The sequence below is a fragment of the Cupressus sempervirens genome, chromosome 1 (assembly GCF_028749045.1).
Source record: "Cupressus sempervirens isolate cs-2001-9-10 chromosome 1, ASM2874904v1, whole genome shotgun sequence".
NCBI classification, from domain to species: domain Eukaryota; kingdom Viridiplantae; phylum Streptophyta; class Pinopsida; order Cupressales; family Cupressaceae; genus Cupressus; species Cupressus sempervirens.
The window spans coordinates 745,368,795-745,386,809 of NC_143118.1; the positions used below are offsets into that span (position 1 = coordinate 745,368,795).

The 18,015-nt window shown below is 40.2% G+C and overlaps 1 protein-coding gene across 1 annotated transcript in view; it reads left to right on the forward strand.

Moving 5' to 3' along the window:
• Positions 1-18,015, forward strand: part of MAP1C (methionine aminopeptidase 1B) — a 266,196-nt gene that overhangs the window by 131,297 nt on the left and 116,884 nt on the right. Inside the window, exons 4-6 of the mRNA XM_089788662.1 lie at positions 9,323-9,484; positions 9,600-9,641; positions 9,998-10,069. Of these exons, the coding sequence (XP_089644788.1) occupies positions 9,323-9,484; positions 9,600-9,641; positions 9,998-10,069 (276 nt within the window). The remainder of the gene's footprint in view (positions 1-9,322; positions 9,485-9,599; positions 9,642-9,997; positions 10,070-18,015) is intronic.

Below are 18,015 nucleotides of genomic sequence, written 5' to 3' on the forward strand. Positions count from 1 at the left end.
AGATCTGCCTCCAAGCAGTCTAGGACAGAAATCGCAGCCCTTTGCAAGAAAAATTGATGCCAAACAATGACAAATGTGCTCCAAGGGAAAAATTGCCGAGTCTGGAATTGTCTTCTAGGAGAAAAATCACCAAGTAAAGAGAAGAAAGCTGCTCCAAAAAATCGCTAAACACAAGAGAAGGCTGTGATGGAATTAAGGAATGGGAGAGGGAGGAGCCCTCTTATACCATTTTCCTTTTACTCCCTCAAGCTGGTCGACTAGTCCTAGAGTGAAAAAAAATTAAATTAAACCTTCAATCATGGCCCAAATTTAAATGCATCATTAAAATTACCTCTTCCATAGTGAAATTTGCCCGTTTAATTGCTAGTTGTGATAAAAAATTCCAAAATAAAATTAGAAAAGCCTAGGAGATGCCAAAATTATCATTTAAAAGCATTTTAGCAATTAAAATATCATTAAAATCAACTCTAGCAAGCCAAAATTGATTTTCAATTTTAATTTACCAATTTCTTTCAACATTAAAAAATCTTCTAGGCAATTTTAACCAATTTATTGCAAAATTTTGCAATTAAGTCCACTTTCATTTTGCAATGCAATTTTAATTTTTTTTCCAAAATACATCATTTTCTCTAGCATCCAAAACCAATTTTCCAATTTAATTTCACTCTTGCAAAATTTTCTTTTTCACCAAAAAAAAATTCAAGATTTTCCAAAACAATTAAATCTAAAAAAATTTCATTTTGAAAATGCTCAAGATTATACAATTACATCCAATTTTCAAAATTCGTCTAAGTCCAAAAAATTGTAAATTTTTCTTGCCAAGTATTGTTCTAACCATCGAAAATGTTGCTTCTGAAATTTGCTTGGCCTAAGGATAAAATCACATGCTCCGGAAAATCAAGTTAAGACTTGGTGAAGAAAGAAATCCAACCACATCCCTCCTGGCTCGAAGGCATCCAAAGTGTAAAATTTCCAAATTAAAAACTTTTTGGACAACTACGAAAAAATTCGCTAAGGCGGTCCAGAAAAAGGGGGTCCCCAAAATTTTGGGGCGATGGTGTGAGAACCCTACAATAGGAGAGAAGAAAGTGGTGATGAGCTGAACTGGGGTGTCTTACTGGGGGAATAAGAGCTGCAAAGTGTGGTCGCAGAACTACATAGTCTCGTTGAGATATAGTGCTAGGCACCTCTAGTCTTGTAGCTGAAAAAGGCCGCAGGGGAACTGCACTCTTTGAATAAGCAATATAATCTCCCTTGAATCTCGTAATAGGCAGGGCGATGAAAAATGAAATGGATCTTTGGCTCAGCCATAGCCAAGGTACACAAATGACAAGTCTAGTCTTCTCTAACAATGTGATGATTAGTATGGATCTGAAGCCGGTAGGAGCCAACTTAGATGAACCCAAGGGAGATGCGTAAGGCATGACACCAATGTTAAGATAAGTAGCTAGGGCGCACAATAATACTGTCCTGAATATCAAGGAAATGCTCAGCATAAAAGGCCATCTTTAGACGTAACCCCCTAGCAGGGTTACACCATGTTGTGGTGATGTACTATCTATACATGCCAAGTCTGACATTCCCATTCAACTCTTGCTATAAAGGGAGGAGATGAGTGGGAGCATTAAATGAGAATAGGAAGGGAGGGATGCAGTCAATATCGATCCCGATTGAGCTTAGTAAGGAAGAAGCCTACGCAAACTAGCAACGAGCATGGGAGGTCGGATCAGAATCTACAACAGTTACTAAGGAACAATAAGCCAAGTATGAGTATCTATGTCGGTCGCCCACAGAGTACGCAAAGCCATGGAGATAGTGAAGAAACCATATTAGATAAAAAATGGTGGCCAACCTGAAGGGATGGGTCCCAAACTCAGCTTGAATAATGTTGTGAGGGGTGAGTCAATGACATTTGATAATATGTTGGAGCAACAAAGTCTGGACATTCTTGATGGAGGACTAGCTTGAATCAAGAAGAGAGGGCCCCCAAACCACCGAACCATAAAGAATCATCGATTTGACAGAAGAGTCGAGAAGGGACAGCTTGGATGAATTGTCTTGGAAGTGATGCCTAAAGCACTGTCTCTCAAGCATAGCAAGGGAGCTCATCCCCTTACTAACTCTAGGCTAGATGGTAGGTCTCAAACTGAAGCAAGGTCCAGGGAACTTGATCCCAAGGTACACATAGGATACAATAATCTCAATCTCCTGACCCTAGAAGTAGAAGTGTAGTTGCAAGGTCTTCAAACAGTTGAAGACCATAAACTGAGTCTTGCTCAGGTTCACAGAAAGCTACCGAAGGTTACAAAAGGAAGCTAAGCCATAAAGAAGCCTCTGGAGGCTCAGGAGAGGAGGCTTGAAGCATCACATCATTGGCAAATAGGAGAATAGAGATCAGGACCTGATGTAAGTAGCAACCATCTATTGGGAGCGAGGAGTCTTTGAGGAAAGTCTCAAGCTCATCAATATAAATACCAAACAAGGTGGGGGAGAGGGCAGCCTTGTTTCACCCCAATAGTGCTCTAAATAGGAGCTGAGAAACACTCTGATGTCCTGAATCTACTAGTCATACTCTTATATAATCTCATAATATTTGTTAATAAGATCTTTGAGACCCCAATGTCTCTGTGTCTCTAGAAAAGGGCCACCCACAAGATGGTATCGAAGGCCTTAGGAAAGTCCACGAAACAACAGTAGACTTTCATAGATTGGTGACAAACCTCCTCGATGATGGCCCATAGAGTCCAAATGAGGTCCATGGTCTGGTTATCTGCCCGAAAACCAGCTTGACCTCTGGCTCTACAAGCTCTCCTGTTAAGCTCACTAGAAAGAATAATGTTCAACATTGTAGCATAGAGCTTGGCAAAGGTGTACCCAATCATGATAGTTTTGTAGTTGCTTGGGTTCAAAGCCAAGCCGGTCTTGTGAATCGGATATATGATGTGCCTTGACCATAAATCTGGAAAACTAGTACAGACTATTCTATTAAGGAGCACAGAAAGAAAGGATACCAAGGCAAGGATGCCAAGCTTAAGGAGCTTAGCTTGAAAACCCTCATTAGCCGCCCTGCTGAAGCTCATGAATTTGATGGCTCATGGATGTTGGACAGGGTGAAAAGGTGGCAGCTTGGAGGTGGGGTGAGATGGAGAGGGGGTTGGCCAGGGATGTTGTAGAGAATGGAGGCATGGGTCATGAAGGAGCGAAGATTGAGTGTGGAGGGCAGAGGTTGGGGGGCAGCGAGGGAATAATGTGCGCTAGAAGAGCTTCGGGTTGCAGGATAACGTGTCACAAAGGGAATGACACTAGGAAGCAATGATCGACTATTTTTGGTAGTAGAGGAAAATGACTGTAAGAGCGACACATGTTGGTGAAATCAACAGAGCGAGACAAGAATGTAGAGCGCAAGTGGTAGTGGAAGGATTTACAATCATCATTGAACCATCGATTCATAGGGAAAGTGCTACGACGTAACAAACAATGATAGGGGCAATAGGGGATGGAGAGGAGAGTAGACTCCTAGATCGTAGTGTCCAAAAGGTCAAACATGGAGGAGACTTGGCTAGATATGGTGAAACCACCAGGGGAAGAAACCGTCTGAGATGGATGAGGAAAAGGTCACCATCACTCTTGAGGAAGTGGAAGCGGACAGAGGTGTGGGTAGCCGTCAATAGGGGATGGGAGAGGGAAGGCGAAAGGCGGGGGAAGAAGTCAAGCATGAGGCTGAGGAGAGTGTGTTCGGCCAAGGGAAGGTGAGTGAAGGTTAAACAATGGATGAAGGGAATGAAGGAAGCACAAGTAAGAGCATAGTCTACAAAACTTGCACCCCTACAATGGGGCCAACAAATGAACAACTCAAAATCGTGAAAGCATGAGACGTCATTCAAAATCACCAAGTTGGAGATGACAGCCATAAATAGAGCTACATCTGACCATCCTCCGAGGTGCGCTGAAACCCGAGGCTAGCGGGATGCATCTTTGAAGTACAAGTCCAATCTAAACGATAGTCATGTATAGGAGTTTGCAAATCTCTGGTCCAGACATTAAAATACCTTAATAAAATGATGTCACCAATGGTTGTGAACTTGGAGATGCACTCGTGCAAGTCCAAGAGAGGGTTCTCGTTCTCACCACTATGAATGGCATACGGAGAAGAGGTAAAAGGAAAGTAGCACACAACAATAAAGATATCTCTCTAATGCTGACTAGTAGAACTGATATCGATCCATAAGAATCTGGCATAGATGTCAAAGTGGATCATCGAGGTAGCACTAAAGAGATCATCTCTAACCAAACAACCCACACCCCCGAGCCTCGAAAGTCGCTCGAAGCATGTACCTCCTTCCTACAAATAGATAACCACTGATACCCAACATAACTCAGAAGTGGATGCATGAGATTCATGTGTCTCTATGACAACTGGGATATCCGCAGGACCAACAACATCACAAAGGAGACCCTGTAGGGATGACAAAGAGCCGTTGTCATTCCAGTTGTTGACAAGAAGAGAGCCTGAGGAGGGCCCACCCTTCTCAGATTGTTGGTGAGAACATCATTTGGCCTTGGTGGCCTATCTGGACTCCCAACCACTAGGAGGAGAGTCGTGAATAATTGCCTTGAGGCTACGAATAATTGCCCACTTACCGTTGCACCTAGCCTTGGCCGGGAGGCTCTTGGAATGTTTCAACACAGCCACTTGCGATCATGTGATCTCCTCATCCAAATAAATCTTAGTGGGTAGAGGGAACAACTTCCTCTTTGCCCTAAGATCCCGTAGTCTGTCAGAAAGGGAGAGAAAACAGATAAAGAGAATGTCGTCTGGTCCAACCCTACACCTGTCGAGTGTGATATCTGAGATACCAAGCTGGTCCATGAGAAAGGAGTACTCAGCCCCAAGCATGTCAGTAGTGGAGGGGAGACCATGGACTTGTAGGTTCAAGTCGCGAGCCTTCCTAACATGCTCATCATCCATCTTCCCTTGAACCAACTTCTCATCCCTCGAGAAGGGTGCTGCAACAATAGAGTTGCATAAAGAGGCCCAAGTTTTCACCTTATCTTTGGTTTTTGTCAAGAGTGAGGAATGCTTCTTCACGATCTCTATTTGTTTCTCTTTGATAGAGTCCAGCTCCACCAGTTGATCAATAATGGAGTCTAGATCAGATTTGATGCCTGCAGTATTGGAGACAATCGATGAAGAGAGTCATGTTGGAGTCTGTTAGCTGTTTTTGTTTTGCAATAGACTCATAAAGCCTAAACCATGTTCCTCAACTGCATTTTTTCTACTTCAATCTTCACTAGTCTATCAAAAAGTCTTTGGTAAGTGAGAGATGGTTGGGGTGGGTCATCACCAAAAGCCATGCTGAGACACACGGCACACAAAAAGAAGACACCAAAAATCTTGCAGAACCCGATGAAGAAGCCTGAAGGGTGTAGCCAAGCAAATCCTATGTAGGCTAGTGTTAAACAGTACACCTACAAATTTTGATGCAATGGCTAGGTTGATTGAAGGGTGTAGCAGAAGTAGCAGAGTTGTCGGTTCACAACAACAAAAGGAATCCGACGAACATACACCAACAACCACGACAAGTAGTAAAAAGTTAAAAACTACCAACCCACACACAGCCAATGGTCACCACAAACCACAACACGACCAATGCCGACAGGAAAGAAAAGGATTGATGCGTGAGAAGCAACATCAATGTGCAAGAACCACAAAGTTTTGCAAGAAAACAATAAGCAACAATACCACAGGTAGGTATAAACCTAAGCAAGATCAGAAGATGTCGAGCAGAATGCTACAGTCGCGCGGGAAGACAGATGCACATGAATGTAAGCAACGACATAGGGAAGACGTCATGTAGAAAGCTACAACCACATAGGAAGAGACCCGAGTGAATGCAAGATAAATTGGGATGACATCACATGGAAGAAGAATGAACGATTGTAGGAGCTAACACTGAAAAGCACGTAGGCAAGAAAGAACGCATGAATGGAGAAAACACACGCAAATTTTGGACAAGGATGGCCACGGGAGATGACACCCTCAAAAAAAGCAACGACATCCATGATTGCGCGAGAATGCACACAACAATCTCATCATCATGGGAGAGAGTTCATTGCGGGATAAGGAGGCTTCAAATGCAATCAAGATGCTTAGACACCAATCATCAATAGTTTACAAGTCCAAGTCCGTTTCATGAAGATTTACAGTGCGCTGACCCCCACCCTCTATTGCGATACATCCATTGGTTGGAATTTACTCTAGCCTCTCCTACGTACTAGACTCTTCTCTTGAAATACTTGATCATAACAATAATATTGAAAAAAAATGTTTATTCATAATGATGATAATGTTGTCTCCATTTGCAAAATAATATAATTGTTCTATTCTTTTTTTTTTATCGATAATGGGCCGAAGCCTAGAATGATTATTATTATTTATTAAGATTAATTATTAGTATGTGTTAAATTTGAGTAGACTCGAGCCCAAGACCTCTCATGTGAGAGGCTTACAAGTTACCGTTGTGTTATAGGATCTTGGCTATAATTATTCTATTCTTAGTATTTTAAATGACATCCTTATTTATTACAAATTATATCCACAATATTTATCATTATATTTTAAATCTCATTCTATTTTATATTATAATAATGGAAATTTCTCCCATAAATAATCATACGTATTTATGTTAGTAAACAATTCAATATTACTCTTATTGAATAATGTCTAATCATAACAATATTAGGCACAAGAAAATAAGTTATCCAACAATAATGATATAGAAAAGTGATTCTATCCTCAATTTATAGTTACTAACTATATGCTATATAAATTCATGTGCGTACCTTTATTATTTCCTGTCATAGGCAGGAAACTATAGCATTCAATGCACTTTTACTTTTTATTTGTTTGTCCAATTAGAACACTTTATTATTCAATTACTTTTTTGAGCTATAAAGTTCTCATATTTATTGTATTTAAAATAATTCAACATAATGTATTTATTGACAATTTGAGTGGTTGTTTTGTGCTATAGTAGGGAGTGCAACTTTTTCCTTTATTTGTTTGTCCAATCAAAACAGTTTATTATTCAATTACTTTTTGCAACTATAAAGTTTTCATCTATATCATATTTGAAAGAACTTATAATTCATAAAAATATATTTACCTTTATTTGTTTGTCCAATCAAAACAATTTATTATTCAATTTTTTTTGCAACTATAAAGTTTCCATCTATATTATTTTTGAAAAAATTCATAAAAATATATTTATTGACCAATTGATTTGTTGTTCTATAGAGCTTTTAATTATTTATACACAAAATGCAACATATTTTTTTGGAGACTTTATATATTTTATTAGTGCATAAAATTCATATTATTTTCTTCTATTGGCAAGAACTAGACGCTTTGCGTCCTTGTTAATGATGGCTTTGCCAAAAGTGTTGGATGTCCTAGATAATTATTTAGGTAACTATGCATTCACCCTTTCCCATGTATGTATAATTTGCAGCAATAAAACAAACTTCTTATAATTCCCTTCAATTCCTTCTTTTAACATTTTTATATCCCCCTTATTTATTCTATATGGTATGCACTATATATCTTGTTTTCATACCCATCAAAAGGACATTGTGGCTTTGTGTTGCCAACACTTGCTTAAATAAAACTATTTAATTTGGTTATTTCAATTAGTTTATATTGCCTAATTAGTTACTGTTCTTTATTTAATCATTTAATACTAATATTATTTAACTATTTAATATTAATCAATATTGTTCATTTAATTATTCAATTAACATCTAATCAAGATATATTTATTAATTGGTGACTATCTAACTAGTCACTTCTTAGTTAATTTATTAAATGATTATTACAAATAACAGGGATATCAACCATTATGATTTAATATTGAATTTCATTATTAGAGGGGAATTTTATTGGTAAAGGGTTCAAAGCCCCTAATGATGAGGAGTGTAAAGGTCCTATCTTGACTCAAAAGGTGGTCGATTTGAAAGTCACAATTGGTGAGCAATGTGATCGACAGGCAATCCTATCATTTTAGAGGAGGTTGATCCATAGGCAGAGTGGAAGATTGAGGTTGATGATCTTGTCTTTAGTGACGAAGATTTGTAATGGGTTGATTAGGTGGATCGAGCAGTAGAGGCAGTAGTAATGGCAGAGGAGGCTAGGGCACGAGGAGACCCATTAGAGGAGTCATAGACTGAAAGTGATGATGATGAGGATGAGGATGTCACTGAGGCTGAGCCTCAGACATAGGAAGATATCATGGCTACAGAATCTTCCAGGACCTATCTTTGGCATACACGTAGGAAGGTTGGGGGGTCAACTGATCGTTAATATAGGCTACTATGAGCCTTAGTCTTCTAAGCTTTAGCTTTTATTTTGATATGTGTTTTGAACTTTCGATTCCATGAATATTGTAGATATTTGATGGAAACACTAATTATATTTCTAATGTTCTATTCATATTTTTACAATGTTATTTAGTTTAGCTTATTTCCTTTAGAAATTTTCATTCATACTTATGTGATCAATGTAAACTTGTGTGCAATTGTGTCTTAAATGTTAACTTATTAAATGATACATGTAAAAAGTTTTAAATACTTAAAAATCTTTGAATTTCTTGGATTTTTCAATTTGTCAAGTCATTATTGAGTTTTTGCTGAGTCTGGAGGCCAATTCCAAGTCTGAGTAAAAAATCAGTTTGCTGAGTTTGAGCCAAGTCCGGGTCTTGTAGCATTGATTATTGTGCATACATGGTTTTGAGAGGTGTCTGAAAAGGATTGTAGGAAGTAACCAACAGTTTTACTAGTAAAACTTCTTTATAGTAGTTAAGTGGGTCCATTCTTATTGTACTGACATAAATGGCATTTGGAATTGCACAATTTTCCTTTATGTAATCCTTTTCATTCTTACACATTTTTTACAAATGTTGATTCTTCTTAATCCATCTGTTAAAACCCGTAGAGTAATTATTCATGTTGAGCCTTTATTATAAATATTTCAATATTTGTGATATATCATAATTTCTAGGCGAGAAATAGAAAGTTGGCATTATTTAGAGATTATTCTTTTGTCATATGAATTGACTCATATAATTTTTATTTTCTGATAAGCAATCTCATGTTTAATATTGATCGCTTTTGCTCTGGCTTGAACTTTAAATTTAATGAAGATAATGGAAGCCACATGATTACATTGGATGATAACTTTAATTGTATTTGTGACCCCAATTATTATTCGATAAATAGTAGCTCCCTTTCTCTTCTTTTCTGTAAATTGACAGTTCACTCCCTTCAGCCATCAGTGACAACGGATGAAATTGACAAAGCTGTGCACAAAATGATCATTGAGGCTGGGGCATATCCCTCACCACTTGGTTATGGCGGGTTTCCCAAAAGTGTATGCACATCAGTTAATGAGTGTCTCTGTCATGGGATACCAGATTCTCGCCCATTGCAGGTTTTGTTTATGCTTAACATATCCAGTTTATTACTAATATTTATGTTAGATTTTACAACTGGAGGAGTTAAAAGTGTGTACTGGTTCCATTGTCTAACAATTCATTTTTATGCAGGATGGTGATATCATTAACATTGATGTAACTGTTTATTTGAATGTAAGTGATCATCCTCACATTTTATCTGCCTTTCTTCTGTGGACCATATAGAATTGGTAGATTGACTTATAACAATTAAAGTGTAGAAAATATACATTGATCTGGAGTCGAATTCTTGCTTTTCTCATCTTCCTTGCAATGCTATTGTTTCATGGTAGCCCTTTTCACGAATTAATTACTTTAAAATATGATGAGGATTTTTCTGTGCTTTGCCTCTCATTTTCTAGGAGTGCCAGTTACATAGCTTCCATTGAAATTTGGAAATGTTAGTCTCTATCTCATATCTTTCTTTGTTACTTATCTTTAGAAATTCATAGTCCTGCTTAGAATTGAAGTGTTTGTGGACTTTCTTGTAGGGTTACCATGGAGATACATCAAAGACATTCTTATGTGGAAATGTTGATAATGCAGCCAAGAAATTGGTCAAGGTAGAGTTTTTTTCTAACATCTCATAACTGCAAACCAATCCAATATAGTCTATTTGCTTCTGCAAATGAATGTGCATTTCCTGTTTATGAGATTATTTTCTGTTGTATGGTGTGGATGTGATGCATATTGGCCATAGCAAATGCTTGTTGGTACTATCTCAACACATGTGTATAGGCTACTTTTGTAACCACTGAAGTTAGGGAACACGGAAAGAATGAAAGAATTATATTAATGTTCACTAGTGACAAAAACTGGTAAATAGGACTTGAAGGGTACAGTTAATTTCTGTGATAAACATAACCATAGGTTTTGAAAAATTACTAAATACAAAGAAGCATGACTACAGGAGGTAAACTGTCCATCAAGCTGAAGAAAATCACCAGAGAACAAGACTAGAAAGTGACATCGTCACATATTAGTAGCAATGGGCTGGCCAGGAGAACCAATGTTGTCATCCATTATCGCAAGAAGGAAAATACATGATTTAACAAACTACATGTCGCAGAGTCCAGGGCATCTTGGTGGGAAAATATAAAGAGGAAGCAAGCTACTTTTCTGTAACAAATGACACTACAGAAATCAAGTTAATGGTTTTGCACCTAAAAAGCCAATTAAAGTATAGTTTTTAATTCAGAATTTTAAATGGTAACGACTAGTTACCAAAGGGGGGGGGGGGGGGAAGTAGATTTAGGCTTGTTTATGATGTTTAAGCAGATCAAACCAATTGGAATTAGTTGGGACAGTTGAGATATGTCAGCCGACTCGATGATCCCGGCGGTGTTCCTGTAGCCAATGGAATGATTGTCGTCGGTGTTTTGTATTCTGTAGCCGACGGGTAAATAGTTTGTAGCGGACATAATGTTTGTGGCCGACTGACTCCTTCGGGAAGGTTCGACGGATAGTATTTATATCCCGTCCGGGATCATTGTAAAGCATCTTCTATTACGGATCTTATCAAGCATAATGTACTGTTTGGCATATGCGAATATAATTCTATTGTTCGTGTTCCATTGTCTGTATGCGTTGATTTCTTTACCAGTACGGTAAACATTTGGCGCCGTTGCCCTATGAACTTGGAAGGTGGGAGGGATGAAGATTAATGCCAAATCAACTTAACAAGGATAGAAATAAGGCCAAGGGTAAAGATGGAATCCGTACTGCGTAAGAAAATTTAATTTTGGCACAGCAAGCCGAACGCTGAAGGAGATTCTCGAAGATTGCCGACGGAAACCGGAGCACGGAAGACTTGTTGGAGGAAACTCGGCAGCGGGTGGAATTGGTGGAAGAAGCACGAGAGGAGTTTTTGAATTTGTGTTCGCCGAGGGAAGAGAATCTAGACGGAAGAGCATCGAATCGCATGGCTCGGAGTGCCGACGAAGCAAGAGCGTAGAGTGAATTCTTCGTCTGGGATATACTTCCGCAGGAGACAACTTCAGAACACCCTTCTTCACCAAGGTTCGCAGCTATTGAGTCTGACGATGTAGGAAAACAGTCTGCTGGTGTGGGAAAACAGTCTGCCGGTGTGGGAGACCAGTTCGCCGGTGTGGGAGACCAGTCCGCCGGTGTGGGAGTGCAGGCTGTTGGTGTGGGAGTGAAGAGCGCCAATGTTGCATGACCGAGCAACGCCTTTTTACAGAAACCAATTGTGATGGCGGGACCAAAAGAGAAACTGCCGAAGTTCAATGGCGATGGTACGGCCGATCCCATTCGACATTGCAAAACATGTGAAATGATCTGGAAGGCAAATGGGATAACTGATGAAGACGACTAGATGAGGCAATTTTCGGCCACCCTACGAGGCATAGCAATTGATTGTTTCACTGATACAGATCCACAAAAGCTAAACAGTTGGGATAACATTAAAAAAGAGTTTCTCGCAGAATTTAAATTGTTGCGGGATGATAATGAAATTGTAGCAGAGATCTTCAATACTAAGCAGGGGAAGAACGAATCCGTCCGCGTTTACGCCAGAAAATTAAAAGACTTGATAAACAAAATGGAAAGTAAGCCGGCAGACGAACTTCAAAAAAGATGGTTCGTGGAAGGCCTACGCTCGAAGTTGTGGAGGAAAATGAAAATTGTGCCACTGTCGTCATACACAGAAGCTTATAACAGAGCATTGGACCTCGAAAGTGAGCAGAAAACAAAGAAGAAGAACACTAGCTCATTTGATTCTGATGACGACGAGCCTGTCGGAGAAGATAGCAGCGACGATGAAGGCAGTAGCAAGAAGGTCCACGCTTTACAGAAGGACATGATCCGCATGATGGAGTTTAAAAACATGCAGAAAGAGCCAAAAGGTAGTGAGCTGTGGTGCACGGAGTGTAAGACCGACGGTCATACTAAAGGATCGTGTCCAAAGAACCAATTCTGTGACATTTGTCAAATCATGGGCCATTTGACAAAAGAGTGCCCCTTTAACATGAAGACAAGAGTATCTCCGCAGGTGCTTCTCACACAGGAGGCTTCCCCGTCGGGCAGTAGCGGAAATACGAATAGTGTAGGTGCTACATCCGGAGGGTACAAGAATAATAACAGAGGGCAAAATAAAAACAATGCGAACAATAACAATAATAATGGGAGCCGAAGTCGAACCTAGTATGATGCAAACGGATGGCCGATTGTTCAATGCTGAGCATGTAATTTTTGGGGTCATTTTGCACGGGATTGTATAGCGGCAAACACACCGAAATTATTAAGCAGATGGTGCGGACCTGGCGATCACGAAGATTCCAAGTGTCCAAAGTCTGGAGTAAACTTGATCATTGTCGGCATGGATGTAGAGGAGGTTCTGGCAATTACACGGAGGCAAGCGGAGGAAAAGAGAAAATTAGGGGAAGCGCAGGCGGAAATTGCAAAAGCATCGTCAACAGGGACATCTCAATTGAAGGACATCACCAGCACCTTGGCAAGAAACTTCGCAGAACAAAACATTGTATGGCAGATCTTACAAATGGAGATACCGGTCAAGATAAGTGATCTCCTTCTCACAATGCCCCAGTTACGGATGGCCATTCTGAATCATACACTGTTTTCGAAAGCAACGGAGGAGACAAGAAGGGACGGTAGGGAAGCGACGGCAACAGACCCAATGCTTCTGGCGCTTACAACGGGAAGACATTTGGTGGTCGTCGAGATGGGGATCTTGGAAAATGTTTTGACAGACACAATTGTTGACGGAGGGTCCAGCGTGAATGTCTTGTCGGAGGATACTTGGAAGAAGTTGGGAAAGTCGATGCTGTGGCCACCCACATTCCAGTTGCTCACGGTGGACCAGCACGGGATCAAACCGTTAGGAACCTTGAGGGCGCAATCGGTAACCATTGGTATGCAACCATTTTTATTGGATTTTGTGGTCATTCCATTGAAAAGAAAAGGATATGATGCTATTCTGGGATGGGATTGGTTGGTGCAAGCAAAAGTAAAACATGATTGGAAACAAAATACCTTATCAATGGAGCATAGAGGCAAAAGATTCATAATTGGCCTGCACACACAAATGGTAGGTGAGGAGGCAGCATCGTTAGACTCAGAAGGTGAAGGTGACAGTGACGACGAAAGAAAGAGGAGAATGGAACCGGACGAAGGAATATTGAGACTAGATGAAGGATCGAATGACGACGACCTAGACTCGATGAATGGCCTTTACCACTGGCAGATAGAAGACTACGAATTGTTTCCGAGTTGTAATATGCTAAGGGTCGATGAAGGTGAGAAAAAAGAGGAAAATGAGTGTCTGAAGGAATATAGAGCAGCAGAAGAAAGAAAGGCGGTTACACCTGAAGCTGAGGGGAAGAACATACAGTCCAAACCTAGAAAAAAGAAAGATCCCACCATTCGGTACACCGTGAACGGACCGTACAAGAAGAAAAGAAGGCATCACACCATAAAATTACTTGAAGGGTATACTGACAGCAAAGAAATAAGCTAGATGCGCGACGATCGCAAGCACAGTGGGCAACGGAGGTGACACAGAACAGACATAAGGTTTGGCATGACAAACATCTCAAACTCAACAAGTTTTCGCCGGGGCAGTTGGTACTCAAGTACGACGGTCGGGGTGAAGTCAAATCGGAAAAGTTTAAGGCCAGATGGGTTGGACCATATCAGATCCGGAAGGTCGGCGACAATCGAGTGATAAAGTTGGGGACGTTGGATGAGCAAGAGGTAACTCACGCAATCAACAGATCTTACTGTGCCAGGAAGATGCTGTCGCTGTCACCGTCACAGAATGATCAGATGATTCCCTTGTCATCGTCGTTTTTAGAATGGCGACACATGGAGGCCAAATTGAGGTGCTGTTTTTTTTAATTTTATTTTTGGCAAAAAAAAAAAAGAAAAGAAAAAAAACGACCAAAAAAAAAAAAAAAATGACAAAAAAAAGAAAAGAAAGAAAAAAAAAAAAAGAATTTTTTTTTTTAGCCTACAGACAACTTGTCCACAGACTGTGTCCTGCGGGGCAGGATGTCCGTGGACGCATGTCCGCGGACTATGTCCGCAGGCAGACTGTCTGTGGAGGGCAGCCCGCGAGGTCCTTTTCCGTGGTGTTGTACCTGCGGAGCCTTCGAAATTTTTTTCCCCGCGGAAACCTTTTGGTAGACCGTCAGCTATCGCTAGACTCATTCCCGTAGAGTCTGTTCTGCCAGTGAAGTGAGTCGGTCATCCAGCAGCACCTTCTTCCCGAGGACGACGACAGGAGTACTTCTCTTTGCGGGCTGTGTTATTGGTGCTCCTCCGCGTATAAAACAGAATGCTCCACGGATTTCATATTCAGGCGAAATTTTGAGGAAGTTATAGAACTTTCCGTGAGATGTTTGAGGAAGTGACGGCTACGAGCAAAGACAAGAAAAACCGTACCTCGAATCCGCACTAGAAGATAAGCGTCTGATCGATCTTGGGATCATCCAGATCAGTAGAGTTTTGCATTGCTTTGTTTCAATTTGGGATTTTAATGTTCTTATCAAAGTGCATTGATGAAGGCAACTCTCCTTGCACGGATTTCCGGTGTTCAAAGTACATGCATCGTATCCCTGAGCAAATTCGGCGCTTGTTCTGAAAATGCTACTCCAAATTCACGCTATGCTCATCAACCGTGGTTTAAATTCATGAAATTTTGAGGGTCTTATTTGCAGAAGATTGTCTACAAAACACGCAAAGGAGAAATTTCGAAGGCAAAGCTCATTTGTTTGTGTATTGTTTCTCATTGTCGGAGGAGACGTTTCAATGAATGATTCTCGGAGTTCTGTTTCTCATTTAGGGAGGAGGTAGAAGATGGGTATTAGGGGTTCGAAATGAGTAATAGACGATGCCAAACGAAAGGGGACACAGCAGTGGTTACCAGAAAGAGTCTGGAATCGGCAAAAAATGGCAAAAATAGTCGTTGCGGATATCAGTCGTTGGAGTCTGACTAGTTGAGAAGACTTGAAGCTGCAGCAGAGCGTTTGTGTACCAGAGGCACGAGGCACTAGGAGTAGGTGTTGGCTGAGAGGCTATCTTGGTGGATGCATAGAGAGCTCGGGAGGAGTGGGTCATCCAGAAGGCAGTACAACGACACTTAGCTCAGTGGACCTAGTGTTGGAAGCAGAGAAAGCAGCATGGGTGGCTATCAAGGTCAGCTTGAGGAGATAGTATTGTGTTAGTAGAGGCTACAGATGTAACGGGATGAATGTGGAAGTGATGTGACAGAAGCAGATTTTTCTTGTTGTAGTCACTCTGATAATGTATTTTGTTTGTTAATTTGTCTCAGATATTTTGTAATTGTCGTTTGGAGATGACTTTTCTTTTTGGGGGGGATGGTGTCAGCCGACTGGATGGTCTCAGTAGTATTTCTGTAGCCGACGGAATGATTGTCGTCGGTGTTTTGTATTCTGTAGCCGACAGGTAAATAGTTTGTAGTGGACATAATGTTTGTGGCCGACGGACTCCTTTGGGAAGGTTCGACGGATAGTATTTATATCCCGTCCGAGATCATTGTAAAGCATCTTATATTACGGATCTTATCAAGCATAATGTACTGTTTGGCATATGCGAATATAATTCTGCTGGTAGTGTTCCATTGTCTGTATGCGTTGATTTCTTTACCAGTATGGTAAACAAGATACACCTTATAAAGCCTGGTAAAGGCCTAAGTAGGACAGAGTGTGGTTTGAGGAGTCTATTGTACACCCTGTAACAGCAATTTGGCAATAAAACAAGTTAATCTTCTTGCTATTCCATTGTAAGTGGATGATAGGTTGAATCTTCTTGTTTGAGCTGATAATCTTATGTTTGGAGAACGATAATAAGGCATTCCTTGAACCATGTGCATGAGCTAGGAGAAAAATCATATCAAATTCCATACATGTGGGTGATCACTGTGGAAGTTGCATAAAAAACATTGGAAATTGGGTGCTAAGGTATTACAGTAGGAGTATTGCCTTAACAGGGGTATATTTTAATATTCAACATATCAAGGTATGCCATTTTAAAGGTGAATCAACTCTTGTTTGGTTGAAATAGTGATTGGAATGCTGACATTGATCAGGCCCTAGTTTTGTGAGTTTTAAGGAGCAATTTGGGGCTTTCATATTTACACATCTCATAGGACCAAATTGGTTGTAGAATCATTTAATTGGGGACAAATTACCACTCTGTTGGGAACCAAAAGGTCAGGAGTTATGTATTCAGTATAGTTTCTTTGTAAAATAGGGCTAATTGCCCCCCACAAAGTGCTAAATTACAAGGTACAGTCCTCCTGGTCCAAAACACCAATTCTTGAACATTGGATATGTTGATGTATCCCCAGAAGGTATTAGAATCCATAATTTGTTTAGAGGGTGCTTTGGAGAAAAGGGCCAAAAAAAGTCTCTGGAGACCTAATAGGAAATTAGGCCTAGTGAGACAGCAGATTGGGTTTACCTAAATGATGTATGCATGAAACTTTGAGAGTTGATTGTTTTGATTGGGTTGAGTGAGGAAAGGTTAGTGGAACATTGTGGAATAGTACAAACTTTTGAAGCATTTAGACAAATTCTTGTCCTAGAAGCCTAAAAGCCCCTGATTGCTCTTCATCATAGTGGTATCAAAGCTTGGGAGTAGAAACTTTGAGGAAGGGAAGTTATAAGTTTGAAGAAAATGACACTTAAAAACCATCTAGCCCTGGAAATTAAGGAACATGGGCAAGAGTTGGAAGGAGAGAAGAGGGAAAAGAGGGAGTTAGAAGCAACCAAGGAAAGAGAAGACATAATTGGATGGAGAGAGAGACTTCAATTACTGGCAAGAATAGAGACTTTAGAGAAAGAAAGGGAACAACTAAGGACGGAACACCAAGATGCAAATGAAGAAGAGATACATGAAGAAGTAAAGCAAGAACAAGAGCATCATGGACAAGAAGAGGATCAAATTGAAGAAAGGAGGTTTGTCAGATTGGTAAAGGTAGTACAAGGTACATGAGGAAGAGAAAACTTGGATTTACCTATCTATTAGGATAGGATGAATAGCAGAGAAGTACCTGGTTGGATAGAAGCACTTGAGAATCATTTTGAATTAGAAGACAGGAAGGTGAAATTAGTTAAGTCAAGATTGAGAGGGGCAGCACTTACTTGGTGGACAATTCTGCAAACTAAAAGGTTGGCAAGGGGACTCCATAAGATGAAACATTGGGAAAGAATGAAAGCAATGGTGAAGGGACAGTTTCTACCACATGATTTCATAATCCAAACAAGGAGGATGAGGCAGAACCTTAAACAGAGGGACATGGATGTTATGACATATACAGAACAGATTTGAAAGTGAGCATCAGAGGTGGAGCAGAGGATGAAGACGAGAAAGTAGCAAGATACATTAATGACCTTAGATTCAATTTGCAAGATGATGAATCAGAGGGTAACAATAAAGGAGAAGTTGTGTTTGTTGCTGCTGTCAAGGAAGAGAACACAAATGGTGAAAGTGAGAAAGCCTTAGTCTC